The 23169-nt window shown below is 39.8% G+C and overlaps 1 protein-coding gene across 3 annotated transcripts in view; it reads left to right on the plus strand.

Annotated features, from left to right (window-relative positions):
- The window catches only part of lrrc28 (leucine rich repeat containing 28), a 62804-nt gene that overhangs the window by 10822 nt on the left and 28813 nt on the right, over positions 1–23169 (plus strand). For 2 of the 3 annotated variants that reach the window (XM_078530371.1, XM_078530372.1), the window contains exons 5-7: positions 365–514; positions 1487–1624; positions 14023–14229. In XM_078530371.1, coding sequence (XP_078386497.1) covers positions 427–514; positions 1487–1624; positions 14023–14229 — 433 coding nt within the window. In that variant the 5' untranslated portion in view covers positions 365–426. The remainder of the gene's footprint in view (positions 1–364; positions 515–1486; positions 1625–14022; positions 14230–23169) is intronic. The other variant, XM_078530370.1, reaches the window with a different exon arrangement.

A 23169-nucleotide genomic window follows, 5' to 3' on the forward strand; every position in this document is an offset into this window, starting at 1 on the left:
AAAATGGTTGGGACCAAGCTCTTTTTGGAATGAATTGAAAAATGATAAAAAAGTAACTATCATTTCTAAGCCTAAAAGAATACCCCACTGTACAGCTAAAGCCTTAAGAGTAGATATTTTGGAAATACAGTACTGATTTATTTAAGACAGATTGAGCAGGTCTAGAAGCAAGCCAGTACAGTACCTATTTTTAAAAGAGTGATAAATCGGATGCATAAAACTGCAGTTTTTAAATCATTACCTAATAAAAGAATCAAAGTTTGTTCTAAGAGGTGATCTAGAGGAGTGCTCTTATAGCAGTAACCTGACAGTCAGAATGAGTATTAAGATGAAGGTTATGATTGATATCCTTAACTTTTTACAGCATATTAAAAGTAGTTGGTGGAACTCTTGCTTATGTTATCAAAAAGCTTTGGATGAAATTCCATGGGAAAGACTTGTGTCAAAATAAAAAACCGCAGGACCTCTTGCAGAACATGGGATTGCTGGCCAATAAATGGAAAATCTATTCCATGTATGTGTTCACCTTGCATATTATTGTATTTTATTTAAATTATCTTTTAATGTTGTGAATTTAATTATATTTCCTTCTGAGCGAGGATAATTGAGCATAATGCATTTCATTAACCTTTGTGTCTGAGGTCACTTATATAATATGATAAATGTTAAGGTGTCAATTTGTCGACAGTTTTTTTAACATCTGCTTAAAATGAGCTGATTCTGTATTTATGGTGTTTGGCTTCTGAAAAGGGAAGCATCCCAAACATTGATTTACAGGAACAGGATTTTCTCAAAAAAACCCAATATTTGACCAGTACTGATCTGATATATAGTAAGCTGTACTATAATAGGGGCTTGCAATTTTGCTTCTCAAATAATTAAATATCGCATTTAGATTGTGCCTTATAGATCATTAGAGAGAAATATCTACAACTGCTGAAAAAAAGTCGATGAAGTTTGCTTGTAGATATTTTGATGTAGTAACAGACCTCGTTCCTCAATATCTTTAGTTTTTGTCCCCTGGTACAGTTTCTTAAAATTTGGCAGATAAAGAATATGTGATGGGGCTGAGTGACGGTACATAATTTGAGCATAAGAGTGCATGACTTACCTGTGTCTCAGATTGAAGCATTCATAAGTTTATAATTTGAGCAGGACAGCAATAACTGGATGAATCACTGCTGTTACCTATTGTTAAAAGCTTCTCAGATACACAATAGTTTAAAGTCCTGCTGTCGTGTACATGCATTGTGCAATGTTGAGTTTGTGAATAATTTACTACAACGAAACTGTATATTCAGTAATGTGTTTTGTTCCATTTACGAGATATGTTAGTTCTAGTGCTTACCCAGTATTAAGTAACCATTTCCCAAATAGTAAGAAAGATTCTCCATTATATGCTACTGCATATCTAGAATGTTTTCCCTGAATTCCAGAATGAAATGTTGGGATGACAATGTTAACTTTTTCATTTTCTCCATACTAGCGATTGGCACGTTGGTTAAACTTCAGTCATTGGATCTTAGTAATAATGCATTGGCAATTCTCTGCTCTGAGATTGGTCAACTGAAATCTTTACGACACCTGCGATTAGCTAACAACCAGCTGAAATTTCTTCCATCAGGTGAGGAAATAACCCTAAATTCTCACTGTGAAAGACTTTGAGATAGGCGAACTGAAGTTTGCTTTCCTTATAGGTATCTGTGAATCTGATGAAATTTGGAATATGTACTACAGTGCAAGTAATATTTTCATTATACCTAGCACCATTGTAGAGAGTTGAGTATACATATTCTTTAGATGATTGGGCTCCCAAAGAGCCCTTAAATTGTGAAAGGAGACTAAGTGTTAAGGAAGTTCAGAAAAACACATGCCTTGCATCTTCAAAGGGAGGAAATTAAGTGGTTGCAAACTTATTGATGTTCTTGTAGTTAACATGACCCAATATTCTTAAGCATTTTACTTATTCTTGTAGGGGGTACGGTTGTATAGTGATAGACTAACAGGACTAGTCATCCAGAGGCCCAGGCTAATGTTCCAGAGACACAGGTTCAAATTTAAATTTGATTAATAAATCTGGAATTGAAAGCCAGTCTTAGTAATGGTGACCATGAAACTATTATCGATTGTTGTAAAAACCTACCTGGTTCACTAATGCCATCCTTACCTGGTCTGGACTGCATGTGACTCCAGACCCACAGCCATGTTGTTGACTCTTAGCACACCTTCTGAAATGGCTGAGCAAGCCATTCAGTTCAAGGGCAACTAGGGATGTGTAACAGATGTTGACCTTGTCATTGGCACCCACATCCCATGAAAGAATAAAGGAAAAAAATATATTTTCCGGAGTATATACTGCCCTATGAAATTACCTGTATGTGATATAAGATGTAGCAAGGAAATATATATCTAGAAGGTTATTCCAGCACTCTTATTTTACTGTTCAACTGAACACTGTATCCAATCTGGCAATTTATCCTAGTATAAGCTAACATTTTGCAACATATATACAATACACGTAGTCTCTCATCCTATTGAACCCATCGCAGGTGAAGGAAAATTCTGAAACAAGTGTTTAAACTAGAAACCTTGATTTCCAGCACTGAGTTCATTACACGACCTGCCTTAACTTATAAGAGGGGACTTGGTGCTGAGCTTCTTGTGTGTCATTGGAGCTGCACTCATCCAGGCAAGTGGAGAATACTCCATCCCACTTCTCACTTGTGTTTTGTAGTTGGTGGACAGGTTTTGGGGAGTGAGATGCAATACAAATGCTAGCTGTTTCCTGTGGCCATGTGAAACTTGTTTAGTTATTCCTGAAGTATTGGGTGAAGATCAATTTCTCATCTGAAAGGAAGCTGGGGCTTGGCCCATTTTGTCCCTTAAATGGCCTATTCTGTAAAAATTGTAGCTTCAATCCACTAGAGGGCAGAAATGCTACAGTATGATAATTCTATGCAACTGGTGGTTTGTTATAACTAAGAGAAGGACATGTTTTCAAGCAATAACTGAAATGCTTTCTTAATGTAGTCCATATTAATTCTTGCTGGTGTCTGCAATGTTGCACGCTATAAATTTGTCTACCTATCATGTGCCTTCAGTATAAATATTCAATTGTTAATCAATTTTGACACAGCTAACATGAAAAATGTCTTATACAACAGTAATCATTCACTTCATTATTTAAAATCTTTATATTTTTTAACATTCCTATGTCATTGTCTTATTGATTGATAGACTTAGTGGCCTGAAAGTTCGAACCACGAACAAAGGTCAAAATACAATCTCACTCCCAATTACACAATACACAGAGAAGAATGCAGTTTGAAACAGTGTTGTGCACAACAAAGGCAAGAAACACTTAAAAACATTGCAATAGAAAACAGCAATAATCCATGCAGTATCTTGTTTTTTGCCATTCTAGGCCACTGTGAAGTTTTTGTATTTATTAAATTCCTGAGAGATGCTCATAGCCGTTTGGTAGTACAGGACTTGAGTACTGCTGAAAAAGACATTTTTTCTCAAAGCTTTTCGTCTTGCACTCATTGTATTTTCTTGCTAATTGTTCTAATGTGAGGAAACAACATATTTATACTGTATGAGAAGAGAATGGACTCTGCTAGAAGCGTTGCCATGGAGAATGCACCAGTGGGTGATTGGTCAAGATTGACCAATTAGAGTCAAGCTGCTTGGCCTAAATTTCAAATAATGCTTGGCAGTTAACTGTCAGTCATCACCCACTGGTGCATTATCCATGGCAACACCTCTACCAATCAATCAGCGCACTCTTCTCATACAGCATAAATATGTTATTTCCCCTGATATTGGTATTTTCTTATGAATTGTCCTGATGAGTGCAAGATGAACAGCTTCGACAAAAAATCTTTTTTCAGTAATACCAGAGATGCTGACATTAGGTACAGTTGTACCAATTTTTTTTAACTGAATATCTATTCAGTTTGTTTAGAAGCACACTTCACTCAACTTGTGAAGTTAATCAGTTGACTAATCTGCATTGAATTGTGTGGCATTTAAACTTAAAATGGCCAGTTTATTTCAGCTGGCTCTTTAAAGAGTCACAAGGACCTTGCTCACAGAAGAAACAATGTTATGCTGGATGTGTGAGAGAAAAAAGAATTAAAAACAAATTACACAGCTTTACTCTGTTCCTGACATGAGCTGCATTGAACAGAGACTGGGTTTCTCTTGGGGGCACAGAGGAAGAGAAGGATGACGATACAGCCATGTTCGTGAATTTTCCACCATTTTGTGGCAATACGAGAGAAGACTTTGTGTCTCCCTTCTGGACTGTGAAGCTGCCAAGGGTGTTCAAATACAGAGATAAAGAGAGGAATCTGTCCTAAAGTGTTACAATTTTTCTAGCCTCAAAAATAATTCAGCTGACAGCATATTAACCCTAGTATTGGGGGCAGGATTGTGGCAATTAATTTTTGTTTTAAAAAGGAAATGATTGGATCCTTGTATTTATTTTGTTAAAATTAGTGACCTGCCATTTAAAACTATTAAGGTAGCTTGGCATTTGGAAAAGAAATGTTGTTACCCATCAATGTGAGATACCTGGTCCAGTTGATAGAAAAAATTGATGTGCTTTCTTGCTTCAAAAGATTGACATTGAGCTAGTCATGATTAATGTGACAGTGGAACCACAAAAATTAGCACAGAGCATTATTTTTTTTCTGAAATGTTTTAAAATGTATTTGGCTGTATGACACTACAATCTTCAATTAGTATTTTTAATTAAAAGAATCATGAATGGCATCTCCTTTTGGAAAATTAATAAAGGGGCTTAAGGTAAATAGGGTTTGGATGAAGAGAATAAAAGTGGAAATACACTCTAGAATTTCCTCCTTTAGCCTCTCTGCCTGGCTTTCCTCCTCTTAAGTTGCTCCTTAATATCTCACCTGTCCGAATATCTCTGTGGCTCGGTGTCAAATTTTATCTGATAGTATTCCTGTGAAGTGGCTGGGATGTTTTACTACATGAAAGGTGCTGTATAGGTGTTTTTTTTTGTAAAACTCTCTAAGACTGGATCCCAGTATCATAGGAGATCCAATACAATTATATTTTAGCTGATTTATTAGTGGTTCTAGTCAAATGATTGCAGTGTCTGTGGACTAATCCCCTGCCAGCTAATAACCTGAAATGTGCAACCCAAATAATACCTAGATCCAGATAGTTAAATGACTGCAATGTGAGTTACCATTGGTTTGGGTGTATATACATACAAGCCTAGTGGGGGTGAATTTCCTGTGTTTGTTACATTTCTCTCTTGGCTTTAAACCGTAATGAATTCATACTACTGAAGGCATCTCTTTACTGCAAAGATAGTTACTTATGTTGATTAGGATGAGGGATTTGAGCCCTTTTAAGTAGGAAAAGTGAGCATAGTAACATTCAAGAAAAAGATTTTTTAAAGATGACTGCGAATTGGATACTTGGTGGATTGAGAGTTCAGAGAGAATCTTGTGTTCTCCCTGGGAGTGCAGAAGAAGTAACATAAAGAACCGGTAGGGTTGCAAAGCCTTTGGCCAGATTCAGAAAGATAGGAAAAGCAGGAGGGACATTAAGTCAAGCAAAACAACCCATTGAATGAACTGAGGTAGTATGGTTCTTTATTTGTATTATGGAAAGTTAAGCTATGCTGATGGAGTTTTATCAGACTTGGCCATTTTATATGTTCACTTACTGTAAACTAAAGCAGTTTATCAATTCATACATGACCTTGCCTTGCCTAGTGTTTTCTCAGCATGCTTGCAGATGGATTGCAAGAGCACACTTTCTAAAAAAACATTATCCCAGAACTTATCTCTCAAGGGTGTGAATAGCACCATATTAATGCAAGTTTGTTTGTTTATTTCTTTCATATTTTAATCTTGAACGAAGCAGTTTCTGCTCTTGGGTTTATTATTCCAAAAACATTAAATTATAAATCAATACCATGAGAATATCATTTAGTTTCTATTCTGCCTTTTGTATTTAGATAAATGTAAGGGGAATCTAGATAAGTACATGAGGAAGAAAGAATAGGAAAATATACTGATAGTGAGATGAAGTAAGGTGACAGGAGGTTTATGCGGAGCATAAACACTAGCATAGGCCTGTTGGGCTGAATGGCCTGTTTCAGTGCAGCAAATACAATGCCTTGCTGAACAGAGGCATGCTGTCAAAGCTTTTCACCTTGCACTTAACAGGACAGATTTGCAAGAACACCAAATCTCAAAGGGAACAACAATCTATACTACATGAGAAGAGGGTGCTGATTGGTTGGCAGGTAGACTCTGGTGAGAGGCGTTTCCACAGAGAATGCACCAGGGAACAGTTAATTGCCAAGCTTTTGTTTAAATTCAAACCAAACAGGTAAACTCTGGTCAAGGCCATGTTACAGGGAATGAACCAGGGAATGGTTGTCCCCCAAGCATTTTTTTAGGTGAGAAAGGTGCACTGTGTGGGCATGTCCTTTCTGTTTGCAAAGGACAAGGCCCTGTTTGTGAATACATGTAGCTTCTAGCATGCAGTAAGTGAGCTGCACTGAGAACCTGATTGATAACCTTAAATTAGTTGCTGCTGTAATACATAGCAGAATCATGATTGTTTAGTAAGCATTGTCCAATCGCAGAATCACATCTAGTGTTGGACACTATGTTCTGAATTTTGCAAGCATGGGCTGGTTGAGTATGGTCAGTGCTTTGCCTATTGTGAACAGCTGAAGGGATGTGCTGTTTGATATGATCCACCAGTCATTGAGGCATACGGCCCACATGCCTGTCATCACAGTGGCACTGAAATTTATATACCACATTACTCATTTGTGGGGCAGGAAGAACGTCTGTTTAGCTTGACGCAGCATCCTGTTAGTGGAGAATACCACTTGTGTTGCTACAGCATAGTAGCAGCATGAAGCAGCTAGCTTCACATGTTGTTCAAATTTTTCCAGAGTATTCTGAGGTAGACTGGGTGCTTTTCAGAACTGAAAATGGCAGCCTTAGGTCCATTCATGAGTTTGCATGATATACAGCGAGCAATGATCTGATCGGGGTAGCCATTATCCCACAGGATAGCTTTGATGCACCCTATTTCAGCATCAAGCTTGCACGGTGAGCAAATGGCTCGGGGCCCTATTTACGAGGTTGCCAGTAAGGCCAATTTTATAGTGCGTGGAACTGTAGGGATCTCAACGCATATATTGACCTGTGAAGGTGGGCTTGCGGTGGATAGTGTAGTATTGGGGAGTTTTGGACTGTAAGGGTTAATATGGGATTGGGGAAACAGTATCGCCCACATTATGTGGAGAGTCACATGGATGTAGTAGAATGTAGTGGCGAATCTGGTAGAAGTCGGCATGAAGATAGGAGATAACATACAACCTGGTGGCAGCAGGTGATGACTCCAAAAGAACTCCTGAGAATAAAGAAGTAAAGAAACTGCACTCTGGCCTGAAAGAAGTGTGCCTAACTTGAAGACCTCGAATACACAGCCGGAGATTGCCTAAGAAGCTCCATGACAGGCATGGAGGCTGAAGGGCAGAAGAAAGATCCACTGTGCAGCGTAAGAAGACTCCACCAGCGCACGTGGTGGTCCGTTGCGAGACCTGATTGAAAGCCAAGTCAAAGGACCTAACCAGATTTCAAAAGGGCGAGCAAGCTCCCAAAAGAAAGGCTGAAATAAGCTTTTACATTTGGCGCAGTAATCCGGCAGCACTGGCAGGCCGATTATTTTAATGGACATGGCTTGAATAATGCTGCAGCCCGGATCCAGAGTCAGAACCATAACAGGTGATCATGCGTGAATGGAAAATCAAAAAAAAAAATTTCAGGACAAGTCAGAGCAAAAATTCAGCTTCAATTCGATTCTCCAAGCTCAGGAAAGCAACTAGCTGGCCAAAACGATTTGTCCAAAAGATTTTTGGCAGAATTGCTGAACTTTAAAACAGCTTCGTAACCATGATAACCCCGGGAAGAGGGAAAAAAGCATACTTAAAAGCTGTATTCCCCTGTGCTGAAAAGAGCCATAGATGGTAAATCAACACTGCCAGACCAATTAAGGCAGATGAAAGGGCTAGACCAGGCATAAAATTGGGTGTTAGGGAGGAGATGATTTTTAAGATATGTGATAGCATCAGGCTTGAACAAGAAAACAGAGCCTAAACAAGTGAATACACAATTATATTCAGTAGGTCCAATAGCTAATGATATCATTGCCAGACAAGAAATAAATGAATCTTCCAATAACTCTAAAGAGGTCATGAAGTCCTTTGACACCTACTTTTAAGTTGAGCAATAAAATTTTGGAGCAAGCAAAATTTAACAAGAGTCCAAAAGCCCAGGGAACCTGTAGAGTCTTTCATAAATGAGTTAAGCAGATTGGCTGAAAGCTCTGACTCTGGTGACTTTAAGTTGGACCTCATAAGAGACCGAATAGTAATGGGAGCGGCTGATGATACACCATCAGATGTGCTCCAATCTAAAGAAGATCCAACTTTGGAAAAAGCTGCTCAAATTGTCAAACATTTGGAAATCCACTAGCAGAACGATCCATTTTGAGTGCCAAAGTTAAACTGTGGTACAGAGCAACCCCAACAGCCCAACTCAAAGCAACAAAAGGGCGAACCGTGGTTAAAAGACCTTTGGCTATGGACAGCAGGTCATAGGCATGATTTAAGAACTGCTCCAGTATGGTAACATGCAAATAATGGAAATTCTGTATGTCATCCGCAATCAACCCTGTTCTCTCTTGAGCAGAGATGCTTGTGTTGCCCTCAACTACCTCAATATAGCAGAAGACGTCAAAACAACCACTGTCGGCAACTACACTGAATTGGAAACTCTCAAGAGATCCACCAGTGTTAATAATGATTTCAACTGGGACTTCAGTTTAGAATTGTCCTTACGCTTTGCAGAGGCAGTTATTCCAGCTCCTTTGTAGAAGGCAGAAAATACTCCTCTTTGGTCGGACCAACCAATCCTCCAGATGAGCACCAACATACTTAAAACAGAAGATACAGAGGAGAAGGAGCAACAGCAGAAGATTGAGCCTGAACTTCAGAGTCAAACAGTGGCTGTCACAGGACCAGCAAAAGCTACAGCAACAAAGCTGGAGCTTCAAGCTCACATGCACAACATGAAGTTGATCCTGGAGCAGGAGAGAAGCAACCATCAACTCACCAAGACAAAACTCATGCAGGCTCAAGTGCACATGAAGAAACAGAGCAGAGCATTAGAAGCCAAACTGCAGGTTGAGCTCAAGGATAAGGAACATACAAACATAAGGGATATAACCTGCAGCTTCAAGAAAGAACATGGTGCACGCCACTGAAAAAAAAATTCCAAGTCCATTCTATGAATGATTGGAGAGAACATCCCCTCCAGAAGGATTGGGATAGGCGCATGGAATCTGACCAAGTAAGACAGATTGTTAACAAAGAAAAATACAACACCAAGAAGTGAATTAGATGTTGACGCTTGAGTATTTGAAACATCAATTACTACAAGCCCAACTCCAGCCCAACAAAGTTAGCCCAAAGCAGTTGAGACTACCACTCCTCCAAAGTTAAAAAGAACGCAATCTGGAAGGGTCATAAAGCCCCCAGACTATCTGAATCTGTCAAGTCAGAGACTTGGGGAGAGAACAGTAGCATGTAAATATTATTGTAAATACTTTTGTGTAAAGACTTGCGGGGAGGTGTAGTATTAGGGTGTTTGGGACCTGGGGAAACAGTACTGCCCACATCATGATGTAAAGAGTCACATGGGTGCAGTAGAGTGTAGCGGTGAGTCTGGTAGAAGTCGGCATGAAGATAGCACCTAATCAGGACTGTATCCTATATATATGTATATCATTATGTGTTAACAAAGTTATTGTTCAACCATACAAGGCTCTAGATGACTTCATGCTACCTCATACAACCATACAACAGACAGTCGTAGAGAATATCATACTGTGTGTTTTATCATGCTGTACTCCAGTCTGGTCATTTTTGTGTGTGTGAATACCTATACTGAGCTGCTTCCTATAAAGGCTGATAGGACTAGGGGTGGAAGAAGAAATAGAATTGAATTTATGTTGTTGTTTAATAATTACTTAGATTCACAGGTAAAGAGCTTTGGTAACATTCCATCTAGTGTGTGATAGATTAAGGCAAATCACACTTTTCTTAATTGGCACCAGTTTTGTCTGCCTCATTTCTGAAGTTCCTAAAGTTTACCATGAGTGATATAAAGTTCATTAGAGTCTGTTATTGGCTGCAACAGGCTCTGGAATGTAGTTACTATGGCTCTGAAGGAATAGGAACTGATTTTTTTTTTAGTGTCACCCTTCTCTTCCTCTTGAAAATGTAGAGCTTTTGAGCTTGCAATATAAAGGACAATGAAAACCTTGGTGAAAGTGCAGCAAACCAACGAGGAGGTACTATCTCTGTATGATCTCATTGGATATTGAAATGGCAGGTTTTCAGCATTGAAACGTAGCCCTTTTTTGCAGATGGTAAGGAGTGTGGATTTACAACTCCCAGATTAATTTGTACAGCTTCGCACGTGTAAATTGGGAAAAAGTAACCTTCATATGTACCAATTCTAAAATAATCCTTAAAATCAATTAAATTACAATATTTTCAATGTGCAGGAGAATAATTCCAGATGCTGCTTTTCTTCATTTTTTGCAACCTACTGCTCTCATGCTATTGTTAAAGTTTAGAATTCTTTACAAGCAAAATGCATTCAGTGACCGCTGCAGTAAACCTCTTGAGAACTGTATGTATGTTTTTACTTTGGCTGGGGTGCAAAAGCCAATTTCCTAATTGTTTTCAGGGCACCTCTGGAGGGAAAAACTGTTCTGTATCCCAGGAAAAGTATTTTGTTTCAAGATTTTAGCACAAGACAAATTATCTGTGTGTAATATACTGCAATCATATTAACACAAATTAAATTGCCATTGCATGTTCCTACCAGCATGGTATACAAAGAATCTACTGCAACCTGACAACTGTTCAGCAGTGATGATGGAGCCACAATTGAGAGTTTTGTTTTTCGTCGTTGTTAGAGGTTCCTATGACAACGTTTGGGAGCTAGTGCAAGAATATTTTTGCAAAGAGTGTACTGCGTTTAATTTGAGAAACACTCAACATTTGCCAATCAAGTCCTCCAATAAAAATTAGATTTGCATATATCCTGCCAAAACACGCACAATGATTGTGAAGTGCGTCACTTACCCAAAAATCACCTCAACTTATTCTCCCACATATATTTTGGACTTACACTTCCACCTTTATATGACATCAGGCAGCCAGCATTCAATGAGTGCAGTATTACCTATCAACCAGGGTGAAGCTGCATTTTGAAAGTGCAACAACATGTTCATGAAAGAAGAAAGTGCCAAGCTTCCACCTGTGGACTCCTGACGTTAAAAATGAACTGCCAGGGAGCAGAGCTTTGTGGATACATCCAAGCTCCTTTTATTAAGTTACATGTGGCCACAATCCGGAGTACAATTCTGGTCTGGATGCTGCACATCACATTCCACAATACCTGCTAAAAGCCCGACTTTATTTTATTACACTTAATAAGTACTCGTTTGCTTGCAAGCAAAATGTTTTGGCTGTGTTTACATATGGCTGCTTGCTGTGTGATTTCAGTTCAAGAAAATTTTGTGTATTTTCTGCACTCAAGTATAAGCAAACTAGCCAGTCACATTTATTGATAGAATTGGTGATCAATTTCCTTTTTCTTTATTCACCATTCCTCCCTCCACTGCCCACCACACCATCTCCCCCGCGCCCCCCCCCCCCCCCAACCAATCTAGTTCCCCTGAAATACTGAAATAAACCCTCCTCTTTAAGGATGGAACAGTGTAGCTTAAGAATGTCTCCACATTCAACCCACTGGCAGGTTCAGTTTGGCAGTACCCAATGGCTCATGTTCTATAATTCCCTTGAAGATGTAGCTCAAGTTAGCAAATGTACCCATTGGGGGAACTTTAATATAAACTGAAGTTGAGATTGGAATTTGGAAAGTTGCATAGCCTAAATTCTTGTGCTGTAGTTTTAAACAGAACTTTTCAGTCATGCTCCCTCTCCAAATTAGTGCTTTGTTACATAATCACATGACGGTCTTTTTGGGAAGGGTCAAAATGTTTATTTGAAATGCCACACAAACTCATCCATAGGTACTAGTAATGCCATGTTTGGTTTTAAATTTGCCCATTTATACATTTTATATTTCTGATAGCCAGGAGGCTTCTCTGATGTTGCAACCAGTATTTTTAAAATCCATGAACAAAAATACACTAGTTTGGCATTGCTTCATATTGTATTTGAAACGACAGACATGCTATGATACAAACTGACCTTGTTATCCTCTTGTGTTTCATGTGATACATTTTATCCTGTTCTGGTATTCTTCCACCCCACCAGACTTCCTGAGAATCATAAACAGACTTCCACTTCTCTTGCTTGCAGATTGTTTAGTGAATAGAATAACATCCTTTCAGCAATGGTGGATCTGACAGCAAAGGAAATGGGCCTGACTGTGTTTTACCTTCTTTGTTTCACACATAGATTCATTAAAATGATTGCTCTGTTTTTTCCCCTTTTCATCATTGTAAATCTGTGTAATATTCCCTAAACTATAACACTTCATCTGTCTATTGTTATACTTCTTATCACTGAAGATGTTATGTAATTATTTTGTCAAACACATGATCCTTAGTTGAGAATTTTATTTTGCATGTTCAGCTAAATTATCTATTATGTTAAAATGCAGTATATTTAATCTCCACTGTATTGGAGACCTTTGATAAATAAATTTCTCATTTTCCCAAGAAAATAAAAAAAACGCAGTAGGTGCTATAGATGTAATTTTTTTTTCTCCACTACCAGGCATTTCCTTAAATCCTTCTCCCCTCAGCTACAAGTGTAGAGCTTGTGGATGGCTTTGATACTAAGACAATATTTTCAGCCACCTCTGCTGCTTTCTATCTCTCCTCCTGCGCCCCCACCCCCTCCAGCCTATTGATCCTCTTCTCTAGTTTCTCCTGTCTCCCTTCGTGCCACCACTGAGCTCATCTTGTCATGAAGCCCACCTCTATCAGCCAAGGTCAAGCTTTTTGTCCAATGACTCCATTCCCTTGAAGCTGCTGATCACCTGACTTCCCTTCCTAGCTAGTGTGCCAGTTGACATTTTAAATAGTTATCTTTTCTCTGGTGCTATCCTCCCCCCATTTAAATTCCATCATCCCCGTTCTCCAAAAAAAGTCCTCAATGCTTCTTTCCTTGTAAATCACCTCCAACCTTCTGTTTCCTTCTCGGGCAGTATTTTAAACAACTAACTTGAATTGTTAGACTTCATTTTCTGTTTTATAGCAATCTGAGATAGGGGAATGGTGCCCAATGATCACATACTAAAAATGTTGTACATTATATCCTAACTGATGTTTGTTTTTGCAGAACTGATTATAGCCAAGATTGAGAGAGTTGTTAATGGAAATAGATTGTGTACTTATGCATGTACCTTTGGCTGGAATTAACCTTGCAGCAATAGGATTAAGAGGTTGTTAAAAAAAAACATTTCTTGTGTTCATTCAACCTGTCCATAATTCTAGAACTAACCAAATTTAATATTCAGAAAATGTTTTTAGTTGCCATTCCTGAAAGCAAGATTTTGATTTTAAGTTAAGCTTATTTGGGGGTGAATTCATTTTCATGTGTAATAGATTGGATAGGAAATTAGAGATTTTTTTCTGGAAAAGGAGTGGAAACAATATGCAACTCTGCAGAATATAGATTCTACTATGTAAGATTAAAAATACAACTGATAAGTGACAACTATTTTCTTTTAAAAAATAGTGAAACTAGCATCCAGATTTACTCCTGTTATTTTTTTTTTTTGCTGAAGGGAAGATGGGGGCTTATTACAGTGTTCCAAAAGTTATTACCTGTTTCATCGTGAATTATATAATGATACCATTATAAATGGTTTAAGATTGTAAATGGGTTATTTTTGTCTTGAGCAGAAATTGGAGATCTGGGAGAACTACAGACACTTGATGTCTCAACCAATTGCTTGACAGCATTGCCAGAGAGCCTTCATTTATGCTTTTCCCTGCAGTACCTGGCAGCTGACCGGAACCACCTTAAGGATTTACCTAGACAGCTTTGCATGCTTCAAAACTTGAATGAACTCTCTGTTACTAGCAACAGTTTAAAATGTTTACCACAAGGTGAGTTTCAAGTATTGTTTTGTTACTGTGGAATACATGTCATTTTGATTGATAACATTTTTGTGAAGTGCCTGAGGACTATTTTGCAATTTTATCGGTATATGTAAATGCAAGTTGTTTTTGAAACTTACTATCTCCATCTGATCTTTAATCATGGAAGATTTCAAAGGTGACTTTTACTTTTGCTATGATTTCACATCTGTTAGCTTTTAGCTTTTGTTTGGGATTCTTGTATGGTGATTCACCATTTCAAATCCCAACCTATAATAGAATAATTTAAAACATTTAGCATTTTAAGTTAAAGTGCTGGCATCATGCCAGTAACAATGTTTATCACACATCCCGTGACAATTTGGCAGTGGGCAGCATCCATTTTAGTTTTAATTATTGATTTTTTTTCACGTACGTTGCAAATTCCCAGAACACAATCTACCTCTGTTATATAACTTCTGGGGATGTGAGAGAATTTTCTGTAAAGACATTCTAGGTGGGAGAATATTTTTGTAGTTAGATTCTTCAGCATCATACTCTAATTATCAGGGAGTTATTTGTATAATAAAAAGCTCATCTTGCATTGAATCCAGTAAGCTTCCATCAGATCAGTGCTGTCCATGGATGATTTTTATTTCGGCTAATTTAGATTCATCATCTTCATTTAAAACAAACACTTGAAGAAAAAACAGTTCTAGATACATGAAGCAGATTTTTAGGAAAATCTAAAATTGGACAACTAAATAGAGTTTGTATTTTTTTAATCAGATTACATTTTCAGAAACAACTGTGAAATGAATTACCAAGGAAGTTGCCCTTTTAAAATGTGTATGGCTTTAATGACCAAGACCGGATTTTAGCAATAGCTAGGTAAATGTTACTAGATTTTTTTGACCATACTTACTATCTACCCAATCGTTAACAAAAATTAGAAATCCTGTGATATGCTATCAATAAAATATTTTGCTAATTTGCTGAATTGAGAAGTTGAAGTTTTCACAGTTTCAGGATGTTATATTACAGCTCACATTATGTGCATGGTATGGAAATTGGCCAGGCTTTACTTCTTGAGAAGGTTCCTTGGGGATTGACTGCAAGTGTTTAAGGAGAATATAAATAATTTGAACATTTTTTGATGTCATAAATTCAAATGGGGGCTGTTGCTTCAGAAATCTTTATATATTTTTCCATTTCTCCTGTTGCCATGCCAATAATGGAATAATGAAGTGACTTTGTAGCAAGAAGGGGAAATATCTGCATCGAACGACAGTTGTGTCTCATGCTGGCAAGGCCACATTTGTTGCACATCTCTCGTTAACCTGAGAGGTTGATGCTGGCCTTCTCCTTGAATCACGACAAGTCTTGATGCTGATGGTTTTCACTGGTAAACTGCTGAATTATGACCCAGTGATGAGGAAGGAACAAAGGTATTTGTTCAGGTCTATAGCGTGTAACTTGCAGGAGATCCTGCAGGTCATCTATCTGGAGGCTGAGTTGGTTTCAGCAGGCATAGGCCATGTGGCGTGAGATGATCCACTCCAGGGTGTCTTGTTTTGCTTTAGATTCAGTTCGGGCCTTTATTCTGGATTTACATTACATCTTTAGCATTGGGAAAAGCAACACATTTTTCATAGCTGCGAAACTTGCAGTGTGAATACACCCTGGTGCCCAAATTGTTACCATATTTTGGTAAAGAATCCTTTTCATTGAAGTTTTCATTGTATTTGAAAGGTATGAACCCCCATGAAAGGTACACAATGATTTAATGCATAAATACAGAATAGTAAATGAATTCCTGATCTTATTAATTCGTCCAAGACTTTTAACAGCTTATGCTGAAACAGCTATAAGTTTCACTTCAGTTTACAGCTTATTAGCTAAATAAATTATCAATCGCAGATGGAAATGAACCATGTCTAAAGTGGTCATCTGTTTCATTATTTCTTTAACATTTCACCTGTGAAGTGTGACCAGATAGTTGATTTGAAAATTATCACATGCATTCCAAGTTGACTCAGTTTTGATTTTGGTTGTGTACAGACATGTTACTTTTACTTACCAGAGTGCATTAAGCCCTGTATTGTGTAATAGTTATAAACTTATCATTTTGTTACAATGTAAAAGAATTGCTTCGGACTGAGTTTTTCTCAACTTATTGATTAATGCTGTTATTATGTTCCCTGTCAAAGTCTTACATTTTCACTGTAGCAATTGATTATCATTAATTTTGCAAAGTATGGAGATTGAAAGTCAAGTGTGAATAATTCATTTTTTTTAAAGGCTGTAAAGTGACAAGATATTCAGAGCTTAGTTCCTTTATTCTCAGGCAATAAAGCTGACAGCTCGGACCTTCTGCAAACCGACTACTTTTCTGTGGTAGGTTAGTAGGATGGAAGGTGGGTTGAAGAGTAATTGGGTCAGATAGGGAGAGGTAGTTGGGTGGTGGGGGATAATTAGGTCTGGTTGGCAGGAATAGTTGGGGATTAGCATCGTCCAGAGTGGTAGTTGGGTTGGGGGGATAGTCAGGGGGTGGGGGGCTGATTGGTGGATAAGGGGTGAACGGTTGGGCGATGGGTGATGGTAGTCAGTGTGAGTGATTGGAGGGTCAGTTCTGTAGTTACCCTGAACCTAGACTAGGATTTTTGAAAGATTTCCGGGGTATCTATCCACTTTCAGAACTATCCAAAGTCTCCAACTCTAACTGGCCTTATCTTGAGAAGCATGCATCAGAATGGGCCCTGGAAACCCGTCAGAATATTCACCAGAAATGAAATATGCATATACGCACTTAAATAGGCCAAATCAAACCCCGAGTTCTACAAAGATGTCGGAGCAACAGCTAGTTGGTGTAGCTGCTTTATGGAACGAAAATGCCCAATGTTGTGGCAGAAGGCCAAGATCGATATGAGACTTGGAAAACCTTGATGTCAGTTTCCAGTAATTCAAAAATTCCAGCGGCAAAAATATAAGCACTCATTATGTCACATTAGCAGCATGGATGAAATTCCCGTGAATTATGATATGCCCGGCAGCCAAACTGTATAGTGGGAAGGTTCAATAACAGTTCTAGTGAAAACAACAGGATGTGAAAATACAAGATTCATAGTGGTACTAGGCTACATCGTTGACTGATTGAAATTAAAGCATGTGGTAATTTTCAAACTTAAAACCATGTTGAAAATCAAGTTTCCTGCAGGAGCTTTTGTGCATGTCAATGGCGACAGTTGGATGGAGTGAAGTTGTGGATCAATAATGTGTGGAATAGGCGTCCCGGTGGCCCACGTAAAAAATGCAGCTTATTTAGTGGGGGACCTGTTCTTATCACATGTAACTCATCACATCAAGAGGTGCCTGCAAAGAAATAACACCCTAGTTAAAGTTATACTGGGCATCTCATGCCCATAGTTCAACCTTTGGATGTGGACCTCAACAAGGCATTGAAGGATCATGTTTGCACTGAATGGAAAAGGGGGATAGTTGATGGTGAAAAAAAACCTTCATAACAAATGGAAATATACGTGCTGCCTCGCTTGATGTTTTGTGGTTTCATCAAATTGTGGGACGCACAGACTGTCACCAGATCATTCAAAAAATGCAGGATATTCAATTCAGTGGATGGAGAGGAAGATGATTTGTTGTAGAAGGATGGTTCTGAAGCCTAAATTGTCAAATCTGTTGCAGAGTGGGATCCTTATGATGATGCAATAGCCAAAGTGAGTCAGAATGAATTCGTTGAATTCTTTGCGTTGGATACCAAGGGCAATGAATTTGATGCCTTTTAAAATGTTTTGATTCAGTCAAATAAGACACATTGATTTAATTATCAGCGTTTTTTTTGACATTTCAAAATGGCAACCACCTGCACCAACATTGGTTCACATTTTATACTTGGCATATAAGTCGCTCTTTGAAGCCTCAAAACAAATCCCTCCCAAAAGGACTTGTATGCCTGATCTACTGTGTTCCTCCAGTGGAATTTCTAGCTCAGGCAGTAAAGCTTGCTTCTGTTGTGATCACCGGTTGTGAAATCTCACCATATACTGAGACAATAGTAATTTACAATGCATGTGATTTCTTGTTAATTAGCCGGTGTAGATACTTTCTGGGAATTCCTGCTATAAGAATCTTTCAAAGGCTACTGCCACAGCGAATGAATGGTTTCGCCTTGATCTCCAAAAGTGCATGAAGTTGATACACCTATGGAGCAATTCAAGCCACTAGGTGAAATCTGGATGCTTGTTTCTAATCTCTGAACACAGTAGCAGATTATAGGCTTCATTGTCTGATACTTTCCATGTTATTTTGCAACAATACTATCTGATTTTCAGTGAACATGAAAGGAATTCCCCTGCGGGGTCGGGGTGGGCGGACAACAAAACTTGTGTTATTATTTCATGCCACTATTGAGACAGGTATCAAAGTTTGGACTTTCTTAACTGATGTTTGAGGTTCTAAAACAGTGTTTCCACTGCCTGGATTGATCCAGGGTTGCTTCACGGTATGCTTCTAAATTTGTTGCAAAGGTGGTGATTTTGCTGTACGCTATAAAGGAGAGGGCGCTTCCGCTCGTGAGCCAGTGCAATTGGAGCTGGATGCAAATGATGAAGAGACTTGAGTAAATTGCTGGACATGAAAGTGTGGCATAGGGCCTCACTCCAAGTGATATTTTTTCCACTAATGGAATTACAAGCCTGTTATGGTGCAACACAAATGAGAAGTGACAAGACAGAGCAGATATTAACAGTAACTTACTATTCTCCTTCCACATTACATGAACTTTCCATAGTTCCCAAACATTCAAGCATTTGTACTTAATCCCAAAACCACTTCTACATTTTGGTGAACTTCAGGATCTGGAAAAACAGGAGCAATTGGCTGGGCTTTATTAACACTTGATGTCATATGAATTGGTAGTACTGAAGGGGCGTTCTGGGGTTTTATATTTATAGGAGCATGTAATGCCATTGCTTTGGCGAAAACTCCAGAGAAATGGCATTAAAAAAAACTTTGTCTCTTTCTTTCAGGTGCTAAGGATCGCACACTCCAACAACTCATTGATACCAACATCCAGGACCCTCCACCCTTTCCCACCCCTCTGACCCCATCCCGTCTTCTAATCCCAGCCCTGGCCACGTATTCACCATACCCCCTGACCTTTCCCTGTCTGATGCTGAATGTTCAGTACTCAGCAAAGGACTCAGTTTCATACCCTTATGCCCTCACCTCAATGAATTCCGGTCTTGGCACGACGCTGAACTCTTCTTCCGCCGCCTTCGTCTCCGTGCTCACTTCTTTGGGCAGGAGTCCTCCTCGCGTTCAACAGATCCTTTCATCCGCCTCCAATATTCTCCCTCCACCTGGACCCCTCCCTCTGGCCTCTTACCTGCTCTTGATCTTTTCATTGAGAACTGTCGGCGTGACATCGGCCGTCTCAATTTCTCTGCTCCTCTCACCCGCTCTAATCTGCCTCCTTCTGAATTGCCGCACTCCGTTCTCTCAGGTCCAACCCTGACTTTGTTCTCAAACCTGCTGACAAGGGTGGTGCTGTTGTTGTCTGGCGTACTGACCTCTACCTCCCAGAGGCTGAGCGCCAACTCTCAGATACTTCCTCCTACCTCCCCTTGGACCATGACCCCACCACCGAACATCAAGCCATTGTTTCCAGGACTGTCACTGACCTCATCTCCTCTGGAGATCCTCCCTCCACAGCTTCAACCTCATAGTCTCCCAACCTCGGACAGCCCACTTCTACCTCTTCCCCAAAATCCACAAACAGGACTGTCCCGCTAGACCGATCGTGTCAGCCTGTTCCAGCCCCATGGAACTCATTTCTTCCTATCTTGATTCTGTTCCCTCTCCCCTTGTCCAGTCTCTTCCCACCTACACCCACGATTCCTTTGATGCCTTACATCGTATCAACAATTTCCAGTTCCCTGGCCCCAACCGCCGCCTCTTCACCATGGACATCCAATCCTTCTACACCTCCATCCCCCACCAGGATGGTCTGAGGGCTCCTCGCTTCTTCTTTGAACAGAGGCCCGAACAATCCCCATCCACCACCACTCTCCTCCGTCTGTCTGAACTTGTTCTCTCACTGAATAATTTCTCCTTAAACTCCGTCTCACTTCCTCCAAATAAAAGGTGTGGCTATGGATACCTGCATGGGCCCCAGTTATGCCTGTCTCTTTATGGGGTATGTGGAACATTCCTTGTTCCATTCCCACTCAGGCGCCCTTCCGCAACTCTTTCTCTGGTACATCGATGACTGTTTTGGTGCTGCTTCATGCTCTCGTCTGGACCTGGAAAAATTAATTAATTTTTCTTCCAATTTCCACCCCTCCATCACTTTCCCCTGGTCCATCACTGACACTTCCCTTGATCTCCCTGTCTCAATTTCTGGTGATAGACTGTCCATCAATATTAACTACAAGCCCACCGACTCCCACAGCTACCTCGACTGCAACTCCTCACACTCTGCTTCCTGTAAGCACTCCATCCCATTCTCTCAGCTCCTTCTCCTCCGTTGCATCTGTTCCAATGAAGCCACTTTCCAAAACAGTGCTTTTGACATGTCTTCATCCTTAACTGAGGTTTCCCACCCATGGTGGCTGAATGGGCCCTCAACTGTGTCCAACTCATCTCCCACGCCTCTGCCCTCACACCTTCCTCTCCCTCCCAGAGCCATGATAGGGCCCCTCTTGTCCTCACTTTTCAACCCGCCAGCCTCCACATTCAAAGGATCGTCCTCTGCCATTTCTGCCAATTCCAGCATGACACCACCACCAAACACATCTTCCCTTCACCCCATCTGTCAGCATTCTGTAGAGACCGTTCCCTGCGGGACACCCTGGTCCACTCCTCCATCACCCCCAACACCTCAACCCCCTTCCACTACACCTTCCCATGCAATCGCAGAAGGTGCAACACCTGCCCCTTTACTTTGCCCCTCCTCACTGTCCAAGGACCCAAACACTCCTTTCAAGCGAAGCAGCGCTTCACTTGCACTTCCCTCAATTTATTCTACTGCATTCGCTGCTCCTAATGTGGTCTCCTCTACATTGGAGAGACCAAATGCGGACTGGGTGACCGCTTTGCAGAACACCTTCAGTCTAACTGCAAGCATGACCCAGACCTTCCTGTCTCTTGCCATTTCAACACACCACCCTGCTCTCATGCCCATGTGTCCGTCCTTGACCTGCTGCATTGTTCCAGTGAAGCTAACTGGAGGAACAGCACCTCATCTTCCGACTAGGCACTTTACAGCCTTCCGGACTTAACGTTGAGTTCAACAATTTCAGGTCATGAACCCTGTCCTCCACCCTCACCCCTTTTTGACCTTTTTTCAAATATTTATTTTCAAATTTTTATATATATTTTTTCCCACCTATTTATTATTATTTTAAAAAATTATTTCCATTCATTGTTTTATCCCCACCTTTTAGCCTATTTTGATCTTTTCTCACACACCATTCCCTCCCCCCATCCCACCATCATTCGGGCCACCTGTCACTTGCTCATCCTGCTTTCTACTCTTAATGTCACCATTAGCACCACCTTTAGCCGGTATCACCGCCATCAACACCCCTTCGACTTTTTGTTCATGACATCTTTTGCAATCTATCCTTTGCCTTCACCTATCATTGGCCTCCTATCCAACTTCACCTGTCCCACCCCCCCATAAACAGTATATATTTCACCACATTTTTACTTCTCTTTAGTCCTGAAGAAGAGTCATACGGACTCAAAACGTTAACTCTGTCTTTCTCTCCACAGATGCTGTCAGACCTGCTGAGCTTTTCCAGCAATTTTTGTTTTTGTTTAAAAAAAACCCATGCCATTTCTCCTGAATTTCTTTTGGGAGATCAGAAAAACTGCTGCTGAAATTTCCAGGAGGAAATTGTAAATCCCAAACCCTATTCACTGCCCATGGAAATTCTACCTCATGGTTAGTTTAATAAATGACTCCCTCAGTCTCAACTCCTTTGATCAAAAGTGACCTAATTAAACATCCAGAAGTTTGTTTTGCACTTGCAATCAATCCTTTTGTCGTTACAGAATTGTAGCATGTCCGTGGCACGCTCTGAACGGCTGGTCTTGATATTAATCAAGAAGATTTCTATTATTTTACAGACATACAAGTGTACAGCAATGTCCCCTCTAAGCTGTGCGGCCAAGCAGTAGTCAACAAGTTCTTGCACAGGCCGTGCACAAGTTGGCCCCTTTAAGCTACATTGCATGCACTGTAATGCAAAATATTTAAAAGGGCCACGCTCTTAAATAAATCGCCTAAGCAGTACAAAAAAATTAGCAGGTACATTGGTCGGTCTACAGTTAATGGTTTATATTGTATGTTAGATTTTTATTGAACATAACAGAGTTTTATGCTTTTCTACTCTGCTCCTAAGAGACCAGAATTGCAAACAAAAAGTGCTGGCACACAGGCACTTTCACTGAATCAAAAAAAAAGGCCTGGATATTAGCTTGAATATGAGCCTTTAATTGAATAAGGCTGTTGAAAATCATTTCCCAGGTGGGCTTCGAAATCATTTGGAAAAGGAAAGGAAATTAAATTGTGTTGCAGCATAAGAGAAGAGTGTTTTCACGTTGTACACTGGGAGAATAATCTTGATGATGCATACTGGGAAATTCTGCACCCTGTCCACATTTCAGTTGTAACATCCAACAAATTGCTGACGCATACCTGTGTGAAAAGTATTCGCTTAAGCATCAGTGCTTTTGTGAGAGGCTGAAGCCTTGAAGCACAACCCTTATCATAAATACCCTAAAAACACAGAAGGAAATTTTATAGTTAGTCCTGTTGTGAGGTGCCTAAATTTTTAATGAGGTTATGTTTGAAACCTTAACTTGGCCCCTTAATCAGCAGGCTGAGAGGAAAAACTACAGGTGAAAAGAATGGCCGGTAACTTTTTACTTAATTTGATTTGTTGA

This window comes from Cetorhinus maximus, chromosome 26 (genome assembly GCF_964194155.1).
Source record: "Cetorhinus maximus chromosome 26, sCetMax3.hap1.1, whole genome shotgun sequence".
NCBI classification, from domain to species: Eukaryota; Metazoa; Chordata; class Chondrichthyes; order Lamniformes; family Cetorhinidae; genus Cetorhinus; species Cetorhinus maximus.